A 23,487-nucleotide genomic window follows, 5' to 3' on the forward strand; every position below is an offset into this window, starting at 1 on the left:
ATGCTGCCTGGGTCTCTTGAAGAGAGGCGGGGCTCAGAAAATATTTGCAGAATGAGTGAATTCCTCTGGTCATCAACAGATCAGAACTGAGAGCCAGAAGTCCTCCAATAAATAGTTTTGTCAGCTGCAGTCATGCCCTCGGGGGCTGACATTTGCCCATTCTGAGCACCTCTTTTCAGTTTCTTGGTGGCAAAGCATAAATGTGAAATGGCTTAGCACACACTGCTTTCAAATGCTTTTGCAGAGAGAATACAAACATGTATTTAGTTACCTTTCAGCTCAAGGAGGCTGAAAATTAATAGACGTGATTAATTTATGTCTTTATTTAGGTTCCCCCAGAAACTGATCCTGAGACAAATATTGAAGTGGAGGTGGTTTTATTTGGAAGTTGGGGTGGAGGGGAACACAAAAATACCAGTAAAGGAGGTGCAGAGAAGGGAACCAACAAAGAATGTGTTATCCAACCAGCTACCACTGTGGGAGACTAGAGCGAGTGTACCCCACCGGGGTTCTGGGAAACAGTACAAGATACAAGAGAGGGGAAGTCAAGAAAGCTGGGGTAATATTACCATCTCCCATCAGTCCTCTGCCATCTGGTAGCAGAGGGACATTTCAAAGACTTCAGAGAAAGCTCTTAGGCACGGTGCAGAATCTGAGACTGCAAAGGAAGCTGGGGAGAATTGACATGTTAAGGCCTGAGGTATAAAGGTGGATGTCATCAGCATCTGCTACCTTTCATCTGCCAAATCTTCTTGGTTTTTTTCTATTGAGGTAAAATTGGTATATGACATTATATAAGTTTCAGGTTTAAAATGTTATAATTTGACATCTGTATATAAGACAAACTGATCACCATCAAAAGTCTAGTTACTTTCCATCACCACACATTAGACCTCTTCACTCATGTTTGCCCACCCCCTGGCCCCCTTCCTTTCTGGTAACTACCAATCTGTTCTCTGTAGCTATGGGATTGGTTTTGTTTATTTATTTGCGTAGGTTTGTTTTGTTTTTTGTACTTTTTGGTTCCATATACGTGAAATCATATGGTATTTGTCTTTCTCCATCTGATTTATTTCACATAGCATAATACTCGGACCCTAGAGGGTTCATCTATGTTGTCCCAAATGGCAAGATTTCATTCTTTTTATGGCTGAGTAATATTCCATTTTATATGTGTACCAAATCTTCTTTATCCATTTGTCTGTCAATGAACACTTAGGTTGTTTCCATATCTTTGCAATTGTAAACAATGCTGCAATGAACATATGGATGCATGTATCTTTTCAAATTAGTGTTTTTGTATTCTTCGGATAAATACTCAGAAGTGGAAGGGCTGGATCATGGTAGCGTTAGTCTTAATTTTTTGAGGAACCTCCATACTGTTTGCCATAAATCTTTTTATTTATTTTTAGTTAGTAAAAGCTTATAAAGAGGTTCTGGTCAGGTTCTCTCCAGCCAGTGTTATGGACATCAGGAACCTCCGTGGTCCAGGGTTTGGAGCTCTCGAGTTGTGTGATTCAGTGTTGGGGAGGATCAGGCTGGTCCAGAGAATGTCTGGAGGGTCTTAAAGTCTGGCTCTTCCTTTTCTGTTTGTCATGGTTACCCAACTCAGGGTATGTGGGATGCTTCAGGAACCTCAGATGACATGCTATCCCACTCTCCAGACCTCCTGGTTAGAATGGAATCCATTCCTCAATCTCCAACAGACTTTAAAAAGGTCGCCTTGAGGAAAACTGCAGGGTCGCTCTCATTCACCTGTTTCCTAGATTCATATGCTGATGTGTTTCCATTCTGTAGAGTGACAAAGTCCTGGATGCAAGCATGTTCTACCCTGACCTTAACCAAATTAAGATCTCTCACTGCTCTTCTTCCATAAAACTTTAGTGGAACTTACGGGTACACGGAAATCACCCCTTCAGTCATTGCTTAAAGACCTAAAATTCAAAAATGAATCGGATAACCCCGTGAGGGGTTGATCAGACCTTCGGCATCTTTTCTGCTGGTCCAATTCTCACAGCAGCCTCAAAAGCAGGAACTATTGTTATTGGAGGGAGCGAGGAAGGAAGGGGATGAAAACAGAGGCGAATTTCTCAGCAGCCAGGCTACTTCCACTAATTTTTTTCTGTGACAGATGCAACTATTTCAAAGGTCCTTTATCATCAACAGGAAAATGATGTTCTGGATGGCCAAAATGACACTTTCAAGAATACTACACAGTTACTGCCTTTCATGTCAGTGTCAGTCCATTATGATAAATATAATCAAATGTTCCTTCCAACTGACCTTTTCCTTACAATGTGGGATCCTCCTGGAAACAGGGCCACCCTGCAAGCTAAGGGATTCCCAAGTTTCTGAACAAAGCTGCTTAGGAATCAAAAGATTGACCTTTCCCACTTCATTTTGCCCACTGGTGGGATTGGAAGCCCTCCCGCTAAGGTAACAAGGTATATTCATTTTCTATTGCTTTGTAACCAGTGACTGCAAACTTAGTGACTTAAAACAACATACACTGATTATCTCACAATTTCCGTGGTCAGGAATCCAGGCGTCCTGTGCTTAGGGTCTCACTAGGCTGCAGTCACGGTATCAGCCAGGCTGCATTCTCGTCTTCTGAGTTCATTCAGTTTGTTGGCACAATTCAGTTCCTTGCAGTTACAGGCCTGAGGCCCTCAGCTCCGAGAGCCTGACACTCTCCATAGGCAGCTCACAACATGGCTGTATGCTCCTCCAGGCCAGCAGAAGAGCTCCACCCTTTTAAAGCTTTAATCCAATTAAGTCAGCCCTACCCAGGATATTCTCCCTTTTGGTCAACTCATAATTAATTGATTTGGGACCTTAATTACATCTACAAAATCCCCTCACCCTTGTCATACAATGTAACCTAATCAGGGGCATAACACCTGGAGGCAGAGATCCTAGCGGTCACCTCAGATTCCTGCCCACTACACCAGGCCACCCACTACAGCAGCAGAGAACTACGGAAGACTACAAACCTCACACCTCCTGCCATCTCGCCTCTTCTGCCAGATGGACAGCTCTGCTTTCAACCTGCCTCCTCCAGGGAAGTCCAGGTCCTCTCTGCCTCGTCCAATCTCTTAGCCTAGGCCTTTGTTCCCTTGTTCTAAACCTGGCCTGCAGTCAGCTTCCAGCAAGGAAGGTTCTGTTTTCTCTTCTTAACCTCCTCCCTAGGGTCTTCCTTCCTTCCCTGGGAAGGGCTCCACACCCTCATTCCCAAAAGCTCATCTCTGTCCCTCATTCACTGCAGCTGGATGATGTGTGCAATAACCAAAGGCTTGTTCAATTACCAGGACAAACTAGCGTGGCAGGGTGGGAGGTACAGACGAGAGAGAACTCAGCACCCTTTGAATAGTCCCTCGGGGCCAAGAACTCCATAACATAGACAGCTCCCCTGCTATCTGCTCTGACCACAGATCAGACCACTTACCTCGGATCAGTGTAAGGTGGTTGTGGTCAGGAACTTTATCTGAGCTGTAAGCATCAGGCCTTCAGCAATCAGGATAACCGCTCGTGGAGACAGTTAAGAATGAAGAGAGGTGAACAGATGGAAATGAATTGTGAGGTTTCTGGTTATTGATAGTCTTCAAGCTGCAAGAGACATTAGAGACTAATGAGAGCAGTGCCCTCTAATAGACATTTCTGCAATGATGGAAATGTTCTATAATCAGTGCAGCAATCCAATATGATAGCTGCTGGCCACGTGTGGTTATTGAACATTTGCAATGTACCTGGTACAACTGAGAAAATACATTTTTTAAATTTAATTTTTATTAATTTTTAATTAAAAAGCTACGTGTGGCTAGTGGCTACCGTATTGGACAGCATACGTCTAGCTCTACCTAGAGGAGACTAGAAATCTTGGATAACATGTCCCCTTGTCATCCATATTCACCAACAAATACTAGCCCTGGAAGGGCAAACATTTTATATAGGCAGTTGCTGTGTCTGTGCCTTTTCTTTGTTTGCTTGTACCAAGAACCATCAATATTTTCTAGGATATATAAAATTGGATTAAAATGGATTTGGGCTATTCCACTGAGGTCACTCGCTCCGGGCTACAAAATGGCCAAATGTGATATTGCCATGACAGCTAACTGGGAGAGTTCCTCTCAGGGAGAATAGAGAGAGTGGAACCCCTGAGAGCATCTGTAGTGATGAGTTGGCTATAAGTCCCAGTCGCTCTTCAGTGAATAAGCCATGGTTTATTTGTTGTGTTCACAGCCAGCACTGAAGGGGAGTCACCTAGCATCTCTGTAGCTCACAGTATGTCACAGAGTGAGCTTTGCAGAAGAGCTCCAGCTTGCTTTTCTTTCTTTTTTTTATTTACTTTTATTTTATTTAAGTATTTTTAACGTATAATACCTTCACTTGGTTTAAAATTCAAACTGCACAAAATGACATACAGTGAAAAGTCATCCAACTCATGTCCCAGGTACCCAGTTCTTTTCTATGGGGTCAATCGATATTATCCTTTTCTTAGGTGTCATTTCAGAGACATTTTATACACATACGAGTACAAGGTCATATGTATATACGTAGTTGCTCTCTCTCTTTATACAAATCGTTCAGAACATACTGCTTTTCAGCTGTACCCAGGGCACAGCAAACTATGGCCCACAAGCCAAATCTGCCTCACTGCCTGTTTTTTGCAAGTTTTATTGGAACCCAGCCATGCTCAGTCATTTACATGTTGTCTCTGGCTGCATTTGCACTACACCAGCAAAGCTGAATTGTTTCAACAGAGACCACATGGCCTGCTAAGCCTAAAATATTTGCTCTCTGGCCCTTTACAGGAAAAGTTGCTAACAGACATCCCAGGATATATTTAACCTATGCCCTTCTGGTGATTATTTAGGTGGCTTCTAGTCTTTTTGCTATTATAAAGAAGACTAGTCACTAATTTTGTATGTCCCTCATTTCCCAATATAGAAATGTATCTGTTGGATAAATTCATAGACATGGAATTGCTGGGTCAAAAATTATGTGCATTGGTAATCTTGATAAATATTGCCAAACTACCCTCTATCAAGGTTGTTAAAATTTACATTCTCACAGTAAATGTTTCCTACATCCTCACAGACACTTGACTTCTCACACTTTGTGATCTTTGCCAATATTATAGGTTAAAAAAAAAAAAAGGTTTTTCAGTGGTTTTATTTTGCATTTCTCATACTATAAGGAAGGTGGCACATCTTTTTATGTGCTGAATTTCATCCATATTTGCTTTTGTACATACTATGTGATCATATCTTTTGCCCAGTTTTATTAGGTCTTGGAGTTTTTATTATTGCTTTATAGTGGCTCTTCGTGCTTTCAAGAAATTAGTCCTCTCTCTATGATATAGATAGCAAATATTAACAATTGTCACCCCAATAAACTTTAATTTTTAAAAAAATTGCAAAAAATTGCAATTCCCAGCTTGTCGCTTATCCTTTTACTTAATTTACAGTAGTTCCAACTAGCTTTCGAAATATATTGGTAGCCAATAAGGAAGGGTTATCATAGGAAAGAGGTAGGCCAGTATTTCGTTCCTAGCTGTATGCTGCAGAAGTGTATCCCAGCTGGTGTGACTAGGGGGCAGAGCAGCGGAGATCAGAGTAGCTGTTAAAAGGGAAAATGAAAAGACTGTCTCATTGAGGAAGGTACTGCCTATTCTTTGCCCATCCATTACCCTACCCAGCACAACCATATACATTGTAGAGGGCACTCCCAGGCCCTCGTCTTCTGTATTGTGTTTTCAAACTTACAACTGGTCAACAGCCAATATGTGAGTGACTATGTACGCAGAGGCTTACCCAACATTGCATCCTCTTCCTTACACTCTACCAATCATCTTCACTCAGACTCCATTTGTCAAGCACAAACCAGGTGCCAAGTCCTGCTCTTGGTTCTATGAACACAGAGTCCCTGGCTTCAAACAATGCGTGTCCCTCGCCACCCGATTCTACCCGTCTCAGCACTATAGTAAGAATTTCTTAACAGTGGCTCTTTCTCATAAAAAGTATAGGGACCTTACTTCTAAAATAAGAAATTTGAAAAGATGAAACAATCTAAATCTCTGAGAAATTAAGGTGGTGCGATTTGTAGTCAACACTTAGTAGTCTCCTGGCAGGGACGAAGCAGAAAAGTCCCTTCTTCTTAGGAATGGGATGATCTCAACAAACCAGAGCAAAAATACTCTTATTTCGACTTCTCCAGTAATGACTTGGGAAAGAAAAATGCACGTTTCTCTTCCGTGCGACACTCATTGCCGAGCCTCTTTTGCGGCTCTCATCAGCAGGGCACACTTCCTTCTGACCCAGGGGGCCGCAAGCCCACAGTGCCATACGCTCCTCTGTGTCTCCTTTGGCAGCTTCCATCGAAGCTGGGCATTGGTCCTACACCCTAAAGAGAGTGTCAAGAGCCAAGCAGTTCTTGGGTAAGTTCAAGGAGAATCTTGGCTTAGCCTAGCCAGGCTAGCTCTTCTGCCAACGCTGAAGTTTCACTGAATGAGACATGCACTTCTTTTTAATTCCCACTAAGGAAAACCCAACCCATGTCTCTGGTGAAGACTGGATGGCATCCAGCCTTCTCCCAAATAAAACCTACGTCTGGCTGGAGTAGGTCAGGGTGTGTGTGCTGCCTATGAGAGCTATCCTTAGCTAAATAACATTTATATGACACTGCATGACTCTTAGTGCCTTAAAATTGCTATAATAATGATAGCTAATCCTCCTAATGAAAAGGAGATGTGATTTAATTCTATTCCTGGTACAGCCTCCTCTTCTTTAGTCCCCAGCTTGTGCCTGGCACACATTGTAGACCTTAAATAAATGTGTTGAGCATGTCATGGGTGTACAATGCCACGTTAGGTCCCCAGAGGGGACAAAGGGGTGACTAAGAAGTTGTGTCTGCACAGAGGGTCCCCACAATCTAGTGTGGAGGGTGGTTTGGATGGAGGTGGGAGGCAATGGATAGAAAGACCATCTTCTACAAGGCAGAATGGAATGTGCAATGAAAACAGTGACAACAAAGATTTATGGAGCACTTACCAAGTGCTAGCCGGTGTTCGAAGTACTTGACAGGCGTGTTTTCATTTCATCTTCCCAACATGAGATAGTATTGCGATTTTATCCATTTTACAGAGGAGAAAATTGAGACACAGAGAGGTTAAGTAACTTACCCAAGATCACACAGTTAGAAAGTGGCAGAGCTAAGATGCAAACCACATGTTCTTACTGTTGATGAAAGAACATCCAAACCTATAGAAAAAATGTATAGGAGTTTATTTGAGCCAAACTGAGGACAGGCCCGAGAACAAGATCTCAGCAGACTGAGAAAATGCTCTGGAAAAACAGCACTTTTGCAGTTCTTTTTGTGCATTTGGTATCAGAGAGGGAAGTAAGGAAGATTACATGGAATCCACTGGTCTTAGATTAAAGGAGTGGAGAGAAAGCAAAGTAGGGAAATCTCTATGACTGGATAAACAGTAAACCAGAGAGATGCATACTTCTTTTACATTGGCGTGTACAGGACAGCTGACATGTAACATTTACAGTAAGTAGGGATGGTATATGGCAACAAGATCATGTGCTCCCTTGAGGGTGGTCATGCCTCTGAGGGGGTCTAGAAAAGAGGATTACTCTGGCATTTCAAAGGTGTGTTAACCTAAATACACAAGAAAAATGGACAGGGCTTAAGGCGAAGATTAACTTTTTCCTAAGGAAGTTTTATATGCCTGGATATAACTACCCACTATGACCTGCCCAGTTAGGAATTTATGATCAGATCACCCTGTGAGGTTACTGTCAATCACCAAGCTTGTCAGATGTACTACGTAGCCACTCTTTCATTCTCATTACTCCTGAATCATTACTCCAGAATCAACACTGCTAGGCTGACCTGGACAGATGGCATGGAGTGGGTGGTGAGCTGTGATTCATCTCCTTTTTTTAAGAATGAGCAAGTAACGTCTTGTGGAATGTGAAGTTGGGAGGCCTCTGTCTTGAGGGGTTACAGGGTTATGCTAGGCGTCTGTCAGGACCTTTCCAAACCAAGGTTCTGTGCCCTCCCTGCGGGATAAGACTCCCCTGTGACACAAGATCTGGAACCCCAGAATCCATTGCTTGCCCTGTCGCCATGACAGTGAACATAGAGAGGTGAGGATGACCCTGGGAGGTCTAAGACACGTAAGAGCAAGGCAGCTAGCTGTGCTCTGAAGCAGAGTGATGTTCTTATCAAGCTGTTGTTTACCAGCTGCAAACACCAGAGAGCTCGAGGGACTTGCTGAAACCCGAGCACCAACTGCTCGGAGAAGGGCAGAAGGCACACATTTCCACCCCTGCATACTCGTCCAGGATACATGTTCTAAGATCACACCTGCGTCGTCACTCTCCATACTGTCTCCTCCTAAGCGCTCACCCTCCCCTCACACCACAGAGTGGCTTTTCCTCCAGTTCCAGGTCATTGCCAGGATGCGTTGCTTTTGGGAATGGCGGAGCTAATCAGTAACCTGGGTTGGGTTGGGTTGGGTTGGGTTTGGAGCTGTTGCTTTTCCTCTCCACTTGGAGACTCTCAAATACTTCATTCTGACTTAAGCATGCTGCTTTTCTTCTCTCACATCCATCCTTCATGTGCAGTCACATGCAAATTTAATTTAAAAATTTTTCAATTTGAACATTTTTACCATATTTCAAAACGTCCACATACCCTCCTGCCCCAGAAATATAGATGGAGTGTGACCATGGGCAGCTCAGCTTCTGCACAGTGGAGCCGAGATTTCAAGCTGGTTTGAAAGCCTGGAGACTAACATATTTGAATCTCATTGTACCTCCTGGCAACTGCACTGAGCAACAAAACACATTCCTGCTTTCCTATCCTCAGGGTCTAGGATCACACACCTACTATTTGGTCTGTGAGAAGAAATCTGGAGGCACTGGGTTGAAATGGAAACAGAAGTGGAATTATTAATATAACCAGAAAGCATAAATCTAAAAAGCCGTTGGAGAAGAACACGTAATACTTTCAGATGAGTTAAAACCATTAACTGTTCCCAAATGAAAGGCAAATGTATGGAAAGCTGGTTTGAGAAGGTATTAGACCTGATATAAAATGGAATGATCAGATTAATTTCTCTTTCAATCTTAATTAAACTGTCAGAAAGTTTCTGTTTGGTGCTGGTAGGTCATTAACACTTCTCTTATACTTACTAATCTCACCTTTCAATAAAGAAAAAACCCGCTCTAGGACTCAGCAACTTGGCAGGCAACGTTTCCTAGAATATAATAACATTGGCTTGTTTTAATTTTATTAATTTTTCAGTTGTCTTCTATCTGTGGCAATTGACACAGTTCTATCGGTTTCTGTAGTCATTTAGAAATTGCTTACATAGATCAGGTATCACATGGGTGTCTTAAATGCAGATTCCTGGGCCTCACTCAGATCTCCGGAATCAGGACCTGCATTTTCACGAGGTCTCCCAGATAATGCTGGTGCATGTTATAATTTGAGAACTTATATATAGTTTTCATCCTAAACACGTGTATTTACAAAGAAAAATAGTTTAAATTAGTATTCAGATACGTAAAAAACCATGCTGGTTGTCCAAGAATGTTTGGGAAACCCGTGGCTAGGGCGTGTTACTAATGAAACTAAGACAAGGGGGATTCATCCCTCCAGAGACCAGTATGTACCACTGAACCACCAAATACAAGCCACCCATTGCCTGGGTTGAGGAGAGGGCAGATCATATGGGAGACTGTGGCTATGGCCTTAGCCACAGCGTCACTCTAGAGCCGCCCACCAAGGCTCTGAAACATGGCCTCCATTGGGCGTGGCCTCCACTCAAGCCTGGCTCTTACCCATGTGGTCCTGGCAATGTTTCACAATTGCTCTCTGGGGACAAATGTAGGCATACGTGTTTAACACGCCAGTCAAATTCACAATACCACGTAAAGGTAACATAGACGATTCTGTTGATGTTTTCTTTATATAATTTTAGAAATAACATCAATTTTAAGATAAAACACTTACTTTGCTTTTCCATTTGCACTGGTAACTTCAGTGTGACTTGCTATGTCTTGCAAAACCTGCCCACCATTTTCATAATTCCATCATCAACAAGAGTGTCCCCAAATTAGGCTACTTCTATAGTCTTATTTGCTTGCTTATTAATATCTGATTAAGCAAAAAGTCACTTCCATCAGTGATGAATGAGGAGAGCTCTGTTAACACTTTGTAAGTGGGCATTTTCCCGCCAAATCGCATCATAACGGGGGCTTTTTTGACATTTTCTCGCCAAAATTAGACTTTCCGTAAAATATTCATATCTTTCGATCTATTTGATATTTTTCTATGAAACTTTCAGTGTTTTAGTTTAAAAAGAGGTCTCTATTTATTTACTTTGCAAAATTTTTGCCGGTTCCAACTAGAGGCGATATAATGAGTTTACTCGTTTCCCACAAAAAATGTTAAGAATTTTGGTTGATATTTTTGTTGACTTTAATGAGCTCATTCATCCATAATGTAACTTCTTTGCAAATCAGTTAATAGTTTTCAAATATTGGAAGACTATTCCCTCTAATTTCTGTGCCATTCACAATGCAACAGTTACAGACATGACCCACTTTTACGTTTCATCTGCAGTATTAACATCTTCTGCATCCCTTTCTTAAGTCTAAATAATCAACAAAACAGTAATTCAAGCCCAGATTTATAGTGTTTGCCAATTTCCATGGTGTCAAAATTCTAATCATGGCTGATTTCAAACTACGAACTTGATGTAAATGAGCTCAAAGTTGGGAAGAGATACACAGAACACACCATTTATTCCCACCATCGATGTAAATAACCTCAGTAGCATAGATAAGATAAAATGTAAATAATTAGCAAGTGATGTGTTCCGAGTATTTATTACCATTTTCAATATAATTTCTTTAACTATAAGTTGATATGATTTAATTTTTAATGGTAGTTGTGTTCAACAACCAGCTTACAAAATTCCTGAAAATTTAACGCTCAGCTCGAATGAGCTGTTAGAAGCCGGCTCTGGCTCATGGCTGTCCCTGGTCACTCTGTAGCTGTTGCCTGACTCCATTTGTCTGTCAGGACACCCCCTCTCCCGCCTCCCTCCTACCCACCCACACAGCCCATCTGGCCAGGCCCCAACCACAAAAAAAGGAGGAAAAATGAGGCTGCTGATCACAGGAGGACTTGACAGGCAATGAGGATATTTTAGCATGATCCACCTTCACTTTGGGGAAGACAACTCCAATTTCAGGGTCTTAAGTTGATAGACTGGTGGAAGCAGCAGCGTTAAATTCTGGTTAAGAGCACAGCTCTGGAGCCTGCTTCAGTGCTCGAGTCCCAGCTCTGCCCCTCTTAGGCCACACGATTTTGAGTAAATAACCCAATCTCTCTGTGCCTCAGTTTCCTCATGTAAACTGGGAATAATAATGATACTTCCTTCATAGGGCTGAGAAGATTAAATGAGATCGTGGACTTAAAGCTGCTAACTGAGTGCTTGGCACAGAGTAAGTGCTTAACAATATTAGTTATCATTAGCTGTAGTCAACTCATAGTGGCTTTTATAAACTCGTTTATTGGCTAATATTACTTTTTACATGTAGAAAATATATACAGCCAGTATTTTCATGCTTTTAAGGTTCTAAAAGCTTCTACATTCATAACCTGATAGTGACCCAGGAGGTAACCATCATATGATTGTCATTCTTCACTTATTGTCATCTGCATTCTGTGGGCAGGGACTGGGACTCAGAGAGGCTGAATGAGGGCCCAGGGACACATAGCCAAGGGCTAACCAGTCAGAGCTGGACCCATGGTTTCTGTTCTCCTTCAGCTGATTCCAGGCCTTTAATGGGCATTTCTGTTGAGCTCTTCACAGCCCTCAAACAGCAAGAACTGGAAGAACTAGTACTGAGATGTGAGCCTTTTGACTTGGGGTTTCTTAGCCAACCAATTATTGGACTATTTTTGCATAATTTTATAAAGAGTAGTCATGTGTAGTAAAAAATGGTCAATCCAGAAATCCAGTAACGTAGGAGACAAAGCAGTTTTTCTTCCTGTGTCACTGGCTTGGAGACATCCATTGCATTGGAGATAAATGAGACTGATCTCTCATTTTTACCCTTTTCCCCAGAAAAGACAGGAGTAACAATGACCTGTTCCCCTGAATGTATGAGAGGAATCAGAATATGTCCATCGTGCTCAAGAAGAAAGTTCAAAACACAGACCTTCCCCTTGATAGTTACAATTGTGACCAGACGTGTTTTTACAAGGAAACAGGGACTATCAGATCGAGTTGGCTAATTCCTTATTTGAGGAAGGTATAGGGCAACTGAAACTGTCTCACAGTGCTGGAAGGGGTTACAAATCCTCTGAAGGGCAATTGGGCCGCATTCATCTAAATTACAAATGCCTACCCTTTTGATTCAGCAGTTCCACTGTAGTAATTCACCCCCCAGAGCTACTCCTATGTACAAAAAATGAGGAATGTAGGGTATTCTTTGCACCATTGTCTGTAACAGGAAAAGACTGGAAGCAACCTAAGTGCCCATCCATTGGAGACTTCTAAATAATTACTTTCAAACAAGGCAGTACTATGCAGCCATTAAAAAATGTAATTGATTATATACATACTAATATAGAAGCATTTCTAAGATGTATTAAGTACCAAAGCAAGAGGGGATGATCATACATATTTATTTATAAACATACAAAATATTCTGGAAGGAGGTATAAGAAACTGGAATCTGGAGAACTAGGTAATTAGGGCACAAGGAGAAAAAGACTATATATACTTTCTGCCATACAGTCCTTAGACAATCTTTTGAATTGTATTCTATTTGCATGCATTATATGTTTAAACTAAATAAATGTTTGTATACAAGCTAGTGTAGGCGCCTCTAGAAAAAGAAGGGTTTTAAATCTGACAGCTGTTTCCTCTGAGTTGGACACGGTGGAGTGGCATTAGAAAGCGTGAGAGGGAAGAACGGGTCAGGTTCTCCACTCATCCTGCTCACCCAAGACCTGACTCTCAACAGCAACAGGCAGAGGTGGCCCGCATTGCCCAGACCCAGGAAGAGAAGCTGGTCGCAGCCCTCAGGGTGGAGTTACACAATACTTCGGACCAAGTCCAGAGCCTCCAGGCTGAGACGGAATCCTTGCGGGCTCTGGTGAGTGGGCCAGGAAGAGCCCTGGCATTTCTTGTGACAATTCTAACTCTCAGCTACTGAATTGTAGTGATAGGGGTCACAATTTGCAAGGGATTCCCACCTCACCTCAAAGGAGTTTTGAGTCCAGAAAGGATCATCTGATACCAAATCATAAGGGTAGTTAGTAGTCACGGTGAGTGCCATGCTGAGATAAACTTCACCAGATGCTGCCATGAATGTTGGCCGCTAACACCTACAAATGCCCCTTCTCACTGCCTCTCCTTCACCAGAGAACTGCCCTCAGCCAAACAGAAGCCACCTGACCTAGGAGGTTAGGCCTCCCCTCCTTCTCTGCCAATGACTGACTCACAGGGAGACTTAAAAGCCCACCCCACTTGCTTCAAAGTAGAACCAGTTCTGTGATGTAATTCATACTCTTGAACACTCCCTGGGATCAGGCTGGAGTCAGACCCCCGCTGAGAGCACTTCCTGGCTTAGCGCTCTCCCCTGCCCTATTCTGCTTTCCTTGCTCCCTCTTTTCTGAGAGCAGCCCCTTAATGACTTACGTGCACCAGGATCCCTGCTTACGGGTTCGGCTTCTGAGGAACCCAACCTAAGATATATATAGCAAGTTCCTCAGATTCACGTGGTTTGTGGGCAGATCTCTTATATCATTAATTATTATTATTATTAATTAAAATAATTATTAATAGCACAGTAATCTGCCCTCTGCTCTTGGGGATGGACTGAAGTTCTGTTAGGGTGTTAAGCACAGCTCCCTCCAGGGGGCCATGTGTACTGAGTCAAACCACCAGTGTGTTGTACATACCAGAGTGCAAGAGGGGCTGCCCATGTAACCCTGTGTAGCTGAGGTACTCTGGAGTCCACTGAAGCCCAAGAAGCTCTTCTCTCCCATCAGCCTGAAGTCCTGAGGCTGTTCAGATACCAGGGGCCCTTTCTTCCACCACTCCCCATGCACCTGCATCTCAGTGCTGCCACCCAAATCAACTCCATCAGCGAACCACCAGCCCTCTGCCTCTGCAACCAAAACCTGCCATGAAGTTAGCTCAGGTATTTGTTCTAGTCGGTTCCCCTCAGAAACAGCTTTCTCTGCCTATTGCCAAGATCATCCCATCACCCCTAGTTCCCTACTTTCATGTGTCTTCAGTTCACTCGGGTCCATTGTCCTCTGGCCAGCTAGGTCACACAGTGCCCAGTCAGCTCAGGGAAGCTCCTCGGTCTTGCCATAGCATGACATGCATCTTGTTGCTCTACTTCTGTCCCACTCGTTCTCTGGTGGGATCTGGGTCAGAGCAAGGAGATGTGAGTAAAGGTTCTGAGGTGAGAAAAATCAGGAAACTACAGCCTAAAGCAATGCTACTTTAAAAAGATTGTCTGAAAGAGATTGCATTATTTATTCAGAGTTATGTGAATTTTATGCTAATCAGTTTTATTCAACTGCCATAACCCTTGATAAACATCCTAATGTGAAGGGTGCTGCCTTTTGCCCCTGTTGTTTTAGGCACAGTTAAGGGGCTGCCATTTCTTCCCTAGAGGTCCTTGTGGATGCCCAAATTCCCACTCTTCTGGTGACAGAAAGTTCCAGGCAAAGGTTACGGACCTCTCCTCAAGCCCACATCATCAAAAAAAGCCTGGATGAATTGCACCTAAGTGGCTGGTGGCCCCATCACTCAGCACACAGTCCATAGATATATTGGGTGCCTACTATGTGCAGAATCCTCCTTTAGACCCTAGGGATGAAAACATGCATTGGATGGTCCCTGTCCTCTAAAAGCTCATAACCTGATTGGTAAAGAAAACCTGTGCACAAATGTCTGCACAAAGCAGAGGGGTACTGTATTCCCCCAAGTAGCTGCTCGCAACATTCTCCATTCTCAGCAAGCCTCCAGCCCACCCTTGTCTCTGTCCTTCAGCAGATGCTGTCACCTGGACCATTCTGTAAATGGGATTAAGGTGCCCCAACATAAGGCACCTCTGGCTTCCGTTTCCCATCTCAAAATATCTCTGAAGCTTCATCCACAGCCTCCTCCCTTCAATAGATCCCACCTGTGCCCTGTTGCACTATCTGGACATTCCTCTGTCTACTGTCCCCTATCTTCTGCATTTTCAGTGTCCCTACCCCCTGGAATTATCTGGACTTGGCCTAAAACAGAACGCCTTCCTTTGCCAGACCTTCCAGCACCACCCAACGTGGGCTGCACATTAACGTCCAAAACTCATGTTTTGCTTTCCTACCCTTGAGTCCTTGTATGTGCCCTTCCCATGGCTAGAAGGAGACCTCTCCCTTCAGGTCTGCCCACCTCTACCTGCTCTTTTCCTCACACCCTTGACACAGGTGAGGTGGAAGACACTGAAGTGCTACACCCACTGCAAAGCCTCAATCCCAACTCCCACAGCTGGAGTGATCGCTCCCACCTGTCACCCACTCACATCCAGAGCTCTGTGGTTCATGTGGTTATATCAGCTCATCCACCCAACTTAACTCCTTGAGAGCAGAGACCATGTCTAATTAGTTTTACGTCCCCAAAGCACTTGGTATAGTGCTCAAAACATAATTTCTTCAGAGTGATGCCAATAGTAATAAGACCATGATCATATTCATTCTCTCATCAGATCGTCAGAGAAACATTGAGAAGGGGGGTGGACTGTCCCTGCCATCCGATTTTGCAGAAGAGAAAACTGTGGCTCAGGGACTTGCCCATTAACACAAGTAATCAATGGAGTTGCTGAGCCCTTCTGGCTTTATTTCTCTCCTAGAGTAGCTATCCTGTGGAATTGGGGGTTAGCACTCAGGCTCTGGAATTGAATCCTGGATCCTCTGCTCACTAGCTGTGTTGACCTCTCTATGATCCAGTTTTCTCACTTAGATAGGGAAGATCATTTGGGTTATATCTGTTATGTTAGCGGCTTAAGACAACAGTCCCTTGTTTACTCATTGAGCAATTTAGGCAGAGTTCAGCAGAGATAACTCTTCTGTGCTCCATGTGGCATCTACTGGGGCTGGAACATCCAAGAATGGCCTCTTCAACTCACATGTCTGGTGCCTCAGCTCTGCATCTTTTTCTCTCTCCATGTGGCCTTTCCATGTAGCTAACTTTGCCTTTCTCGTGTCATGGGATTCTTACATAGTTAGACCTGTGACACGGCGTCTGGCTTCCCTCAGAGTGTGAGCACAGAAGCTCACAGGCCCGAGCATCTCTTAGACAGCATGCTGCTGGTCAAAGCAGTCACAAGACCAGTCCAAAATCAACAGGAATGGAAATAAACTCCACTTCTTGATGGGGCCATGGCAAGGTCACATAGAAAAAGAGCATGTGGGATGGAGGTAATTGTTGCAGCTGTCTTTGGAAATGTGATCTACCACTGGACCATAATAGGATTTACCTCATAAAGTCATTGGGATGATTAACTAGATCATGTCAACCCTTAGCACAGTGCCTGGCACAGAGTGAGCAGTCAATAAATGGTATCTATTATTAATTATCACTATAAAAGTATTATTATAACCACTAGTATAATAACCCTGAGTTGGCATCATCTTGCCACCTGACTTAAACCCAAGAGTCCTAACTTCTGGAACAAATGGAAAAAGAACTCACACTCTAGCTGTAGTGGCATGCTGGCCATGCCCAGGACCCAGGATGGGCTACCTCTGTCCCCTCCTGGCTCTAGTAGATTAGCGTTCTGGTCACTGGGCCTTGCAGCCAAGGTTAGGAGCACAGACAAAGCTAGAATAGGTAGTACACCCTCCTATAGCTTTCAAATATGGCAGAGTTCATCCAGTCACCCTGTTATCCTCAATCAGAGCAGACTGTGTGTGCACACGCCCCCCTCCCCACATACACACACACAAAGCATATATGAGCCTGAGGAAGCTGAGCTGATGAGACTTTCAGCCCCCTTTTCCAACAAGGCATCATTTATATTGGTAGTCAGGCACCAACAATGGTGCTTAAGGCCTCCTGACCTCTGTGTTCAGTCAATTCAAATCAGGAATGGAATCCAAGACCGGAAATCACAGAAGGTCAGTACTTTACTTTCTGGAGGGTTTACAATTCAAGGATGTCCCTTGAAATCTCCAGAGATTGGGGAATAGGTGTGCTTCTGCGATCTTGGTTTGCTTGCTGGTGGTATGTCACTGAGTGGGATGGGGCTAGGAGACCTGTAGCAGTGGCCTGATCAGAGTCACTCAAGCTCAAGCATCTCTGTGACAACCAGGCCAGGATGTCAGGGACTTAGGTGGGGAAGCTGGGCTTGGACCATAAGTAAGGGTCAGATGGAAGAGACGTAGGACCTCTGATGGGCGTTCTGATAAACACATCTTGAGCAGTGGGTCCTATGTCATCAGAGAAAAACCCAAGGCCATATGGAGGAGTCACCTATGAACATGGAGCAAAACCTGTAAACAGACCATCTAACTGTGATTCCATGAAATGTTTTACCAAATCACAAGTGTTACAGGTCCAGTGTCAACAAGCACCGTTCACAAGCCAAGCGATTTCCCTGATAAACAAAGGGAGAAAACCCAGGGAGTTGGCACAATGATTCTCAAAATCCAGGTGGCCATTTTTGTATCCTCACTGCCATAGAAGGGATTTCTGATCCCACCAGCAAAATAATAACCTTAGACCAAATACTGATCTGGATTTATTTTCTATAGATCACAGTTTGCCACCTGTAAATGTACCTAGGATGGGAATCTGACTCCACATCCTTATATCCTATGGAATTAAGAAGATTTAAATAAGATAAGATGGTGACTCCTGCTTAATAACAGCCATGATTCAAGATGGCGTACTAACCAAGAATCTTCCATTTCAGCCAATGGTCAAAAGCATATGAAAAATCTCCTCCCAGGGGGCAGGGTACAGAAACTTGTTTTATCAAGGTTTGACTCAATCCAACTTAGAAAGATATTTATGTGTTTCTTATGTGTTATATAAAAAGCCAGATTCTAAATTATAGGTGCAGCATAATTACAACTGTTTAAAAATGCTCCACAGATGCACACAGTTTTTTAAAGGTATTTATTGGTCAGCCCTACAGTTTTCAGGACATGGGATATGGGAAGATGAGAAGAAAGTTTCCAGCAAATGGGGAGACAGATAGATAGGGCAATAAGTATAGCCATAATACAAGTGCTATCATCCTGGACAACCTATACACACAAGCACCTACTCTGTGCCAGGCCCTGTCTTATCACTGGAGTTACAGAGACTTGGTTCCTGCTCTCAAAGAGCTCACCATGTGGTAGAGGAGACATGCCCCTAAGAAGTTTAGCACACTATGATAAGTTCAAGGGTATGCATGTGTTTGGGCTGCCATAGAAACCCAGAGGAGGGGCCCCGAACCCAGCCTGTTTGTGTGAGGGGCAAGAGAGTGTCAAAGAAGACTGTCTGTAGTGGGGATGCCCCCTGAGCTTGGACTTGGGGATGAGTAGGAGTGAGCCAGGTGAGGATGCTGGAAGGAATGGAGGAGGATAGTGCAGGTGCAGGAAACAGCATGAACACAACTTAGTCAGACTAGATGTGTTGAGTGCAGTTGGGGCGGTGGGGGGCGAAGACAGAAAGATGCTGGGCTAATTGTGTGTGCCATGTTAGGGGTCCTGGGAGCTGGGGATGGTGTTAAAGCAGAGGAGATACAGGCCCAGATTTGGACTTTAGACAGAGCACCATAGCTGCTGTGTGGGGAATGCAGGACAAGAAGGAACTAGAGGCAAGAGACGAGCTAAGAGGCCACTGAGGTTACCAAGGTGAGAGGTGATAGCATTGATCCTGGGCATTGGTGGCTGCAAGAAGAGAGGACACAAATGTGAAGATTTTTCAGAATGTACAAGAGGCAGGGCACAGTGATGACTGACTCTGGGAGGGAAGCAAGAAGATCAGGGACATATCCTTCCCCAGTATCTAGCTCACGTGATTTCACCAGCTGAAGCACAGAACAGGAGAGACCAACAGGTCCAGGGGGAAGCCAACAGCTCCATTTTGGACGCCTTGATTTGAGGTGCCCCGGACTATCTATATTTTTAGTAAGAAGTTCAGTAGTGGGTCAGTGCTTGAAGGAGAGTATCAATGCAGGGGTCTCTCTGATACTTGCTGGAAGTATCAATGCAGGGGTCAGTAGCAGAGAGATGACTAAAATCATGTGTGGTAGAGACCAACTAACACAGGCCCAGGAGGCACAGCTCATAGAGAAACAGGCTCAGGATGGGGCAGTGGGGAACCAGCACTGAATGGGGAAGCCAGAGGAAGAGGAATGAGGCAAAATGTGCTACTAAAACACTAAAGGAAAAAATGCTGAGTATATAAAGGCCTGAGACATTCATTGTAACTATGGTAATCTGGGAAAGAGGACTGGTGAAGACAGCATTTTAGCTGAATGATGGATGAGGGTTTCAGCAGTGGAAGGAAAAGCCTTCCCCTCCCCCTCCCAGTGGGTGAGAAATCATGAGAAATAAGGCCCAGAAGCAATTTAGAGAGCAAGATTCCTTTGAAGAAACACCTGCAAATTGCCTGTCACGAGTATCTCTCAATTTTTCTCTCTGTCTCTCTCTCATTTTTTTCTCTCATTTTCTCACTCATCCCTCATATCTCATCTCCCTCCACCTCCCCTCCTCTCTACCTTCCTCCCCCCTTCACACCCCCCCACACACGTATCCATCCTCCACCTCCCATCAGAAGGACCAGGGAATTGGGCTCAACAGGAGTCTGGCCCCCTGAGGAGGATTATTATATCCACGTAAGCCTGTCAAAGTCATTGTCCTTGAAGAGATGGACAGGCCAGGGCAATGCCAGCCCTCCCACTTCTCTGCACACCTCCCTCTTCAAGGGCCCTGCCTGTGGGCCTTGGGTTTGGACCATGTTCTGTCTTTTGTAGAACCGAGGCCTGGAGAATACCTTGCAGGACACCAAGCACTGGCGTGACACGGAGCTGCAGAACCTGGGCGCGGTGGTCCGCAGGCTGGAGGCAGAGCTCAGGGAGATGCGAGGAGAGGCCGAGCAGCAGCTGCAAGCACGGGAGCATCTGCTGGCGCTCAAGTGCCAGCTGCAGAGGGACGTGGCGTCCTACCACGCCTTGCTGGACAGGACGGAGAGCAGGTCAGTCTCTTTTCTTCTTTAATTATGGAAGGAATACAACTCATGAGGTTAAAAATAAATTTTTTTCAAACGCTATAGAAGTAATTAAGATTAAAAAAATCACCACCACCCCCCCCCACACACACACACACCCCTACACCTCCACTCCTACAACCTGTGTCCTTCCAGGGTTTTTCTATTCATATATACACAAATCTATAGACTACAACTTGATTTGGAAAAAAAAAATCCTGGAAGTACACACTGTTCTCCAATAAAGTCCTGTTCCCCAATAAAATCTAAAAAAAAAAAAAACAGATATATATTATATGTGTATGCATGTATACTTATAGGTGTGTACATCTGTATATAATCATATATACAGATATACACATACACAACACATAGACATACCTATGTGTGTTCACACATACCTAGACAGCAGGTCCTCGAATAACATTTCATTCAATGCTGTTTTGTTATAATGTTGATGAGCTGCTGTAGGATGTCACTCTTGCTTATATCAGTGAGCCTATGGTAAACTGGTTTCATTACATGTTGTTTCACTGCAGTTCCAAGAACCTACTGACAACGTCCCGTGAGGACTTATTGTACATACATGGTATCTGTTGGGACTGCTTTCCACTACATGTAATAGAGCCTCATTGATGGCACTGTAATCCAATGCACCTGAAAATTTAATATGCACCCAAAACCTGAGCATTTCTTTAAAAAGCAGATTCTGCTTCAGCAGGGTGGGGGCTGGGGCTGAGAATCTTCACTTCTAACAAAACACTTAGGCGATGCCTATACTGCTGACCCACAGACCACACTTTAAGCAGCATGGGTAAAAACCATGTTTATTTAAGAGTCCCGGAAATAAGGTGGTCTAGGCTGCTCAATGATTTCATTAAGGTCCCACGTTCTTTTCATCTTCCTGACGTACCATCCCTGATATACTAGGTTTTTGTCTTCATCTGTGTCACCCATGGCTGCCAAATGCCTACCAAAGCTCCAGACATCATATCCTCATTCATGACAAGAAGAAGGGGGAGCGAACAGAGGGGAGCAAAAAGGCCTTTTCCTGCATAACGCTCTTCTTTTTCAGTCAGTGAAGGAAAAATGTTTTGAGAAGGCCTCCAATGGGCTTTCCCTTATATTTCATTGACCAGAACCTGCTCATATGACCATACCTATCTGCAAGGGATGCTGGGAATAAACTATTTAGCTTTTCCAGCCTCCACAGTGGAGAGAGGCAAGGGGTAGGAATGGCATATATCGCCTATGTGTGTATAGGTGTGTATGCATGTGTATATATGCACATATATACATATATGTATATATGCAGTCTTTTTTAATGAGTAAGACTTCCAGGAGCATATGCGTGAGTCTTAGGGCTTAACTTTCTCACCAGCTCTTTAAGGAAATCCAAGCTTTTATTTTATCATATTTCCATACCTTCATATCTCCCTCCAAGTTCCCTTCTGTGACATACATTGAATAAGGAGTAACATATGAACTCTAAGAGACAGCTTAGTGATTATATAGTCCAACCCCCGTGATTCCAGAGAGAATACAAAAGGCCCAGAGCAGAAAAGGAATTGTCTGTGGTCACCCGGGGAGGTGGAGGCAGAGCTGGGACTGGAGCCCACTTCTCCTGGCTCTCTCCAATGCCCTCTGTTACATCTCTTTCTTCAGCAGACAAGAGAACCACATGGAAGTGGCCTAACTCTCCCTCTTTTCAAGTGGAAAATGTGTCATCCAGCTCCTTTCCAACTGCCTTTTTACTGGATTTATTTCTGTTGATTATAAAAGCTAGATGTTCTTAACAAAGCTAAGTTTTTCAGATGCCTACGAACATCTGAAAAAAATGCACAAAACAATTTTAAACAAATACAAAAAGTAGTGAGTTAGGCTGAATTTTCTTCAAGAATGTAAAAATTACCATTTAGTGAATGCCAGCTAGGTGCCAGCACAGCCTTAAGTTCTTTGTTACTGTCATTTCCCTTTAAATCTGGCCAGGGCTGCATCATTATCCCCATTTTACAGACAAGAAACAAAGCCTCAGAGAGTTTAAGTCATTTGCCCAAGGTCACACAGCTGATAACCATGGAACAGGGATTCAACTCTCAACCTGTCTTGCTCCAAAGGCCAACTTTCCATGAGACACCTGCTTTTCCTGTCATCTTATTGTGACATTTTTACTAATTTTCATCATCCATGGCTTCTCTCACTCAAATGCTTTTGTGTATTTGTTTCAGCTGATGGAGAAACGTCCTCTTATCATGAAGAAAATGTTGTCTTCCTCACCGAGTGACCAAGGAAGTTCCTTGAGGAGTTTCCCTCTAACCCCTATTCACCCCCACCCACCCTAAGCTGGATTCCCTGGGTGACTCAGCTGGAGCTGAAAAGCTTCCTGGAAGTGGAGAGGGTCCTTCTGCCTTAAGTTTAAGTAGCCTGTAGCTTGAGCAACCTCGCTTGTCTCTCTCCAAATAAATGCTTTGTGTGCCGCTTCCAGTCTGCCCAGCTTGTTCAACTCACTGTCAGGTGGAGATGAATATCCCTCTACCTGCCTGGCCTTTGCTCACGGAGCCATTCTTGAAGGCCTCTGGAAGGTTTCCTGACATGACACCATCTGCCTCACCCTCCAAGGGTCAGCTGCTCTTAAATTTACCAACTCTTGCTGTTTGGGCAAGAGCTGTGCTCATGGCATTCAAGCTTGTCCCAATTTGGAGCAAAAACAACACTCTTGCTAGAGAGGGGATTGGCGTGGTGCTTGATTGCATGTAATATAATTACAGACATCAAAAAGCATTCAGACCTCTTTAATGTACTCTGCATGGGTATTTATGTGCAGACACACACATTTCACTACTATTGGCAGAGTACCTCTCAATCAGTTTAAAGGGAACTTCAATTTGTGGGGGATTAATTAGGTTGTGGTTGCTTACCTCACTTGCAGCCTCAGAATTTTCTTCCAGGGTCAGGGCCTGAGCGAGCCAACTATAGTTTCTGCATCTGCCACCTACCCAGGCAAGACCCCTGAATTCTGATTAAAACTGAAACCACCACCTGTGTCTTAGCACAGACTCTCAGTGCCTCCAAAACCACACACAAAAAAGCCCAACCTCAATTTCTTTTTTCCACAAGCATCTGTCAGTCCACCTGTCACACAAAATTACAGACCAAAATATCCAAGCTGAGTCTTTGTCCTCATATAG

General features: G+C 43.8%; 1 protein-coding gene across 1 annotated transcript in view; it reads left to right on the forward strand.

Annotated features, from left to right (window-relative positions):
• Positions 1 to 22,827, forward strand: part of BFSP2 (beaded filament structural protein 2) — a 67,730-nt gene extending 44,903 nt beyond the window's left edge. The window contains exons 5-7 of the mRNA XM_019726034.3: positions 13,059 to 13,190; positions 20,067 to 20,287; positions 22,528 to 22,827. Of these exons, the coding sequence (XP_019581593.3) occupies positions 13,059 to 13,190; positions 20,067 to 20,287; positions 22,528 to 22,531 (357 nt within the window). The 3' untranslated portion in view covers positions 22,532 to 22,827. The remainder of the gene's footprint in view (positions 1 to 13,058; positions 13,191 to 20,066; positions 20,288 to 22,527) is intronic.
• The last annotated feature ends 660 nt before the right edge of the window (positions 22,828 to 23,487 follow it).

The sequence above is a fragment of the Rhinolophus sinicus genome, chromosome 5 (assembly GCF_057876585.1).
Source record: "Rhinolophus sinicus isolate RSI-liver-muscle chromosome 5, RSI-T2T, whole genome shotgun sequence".
NCBI lineage: Eukaryota > Metazoa > Chordata > Mammalia > Chiroptera > Rhinolophidae > Rhinolophus > Rhinolophus sinicus.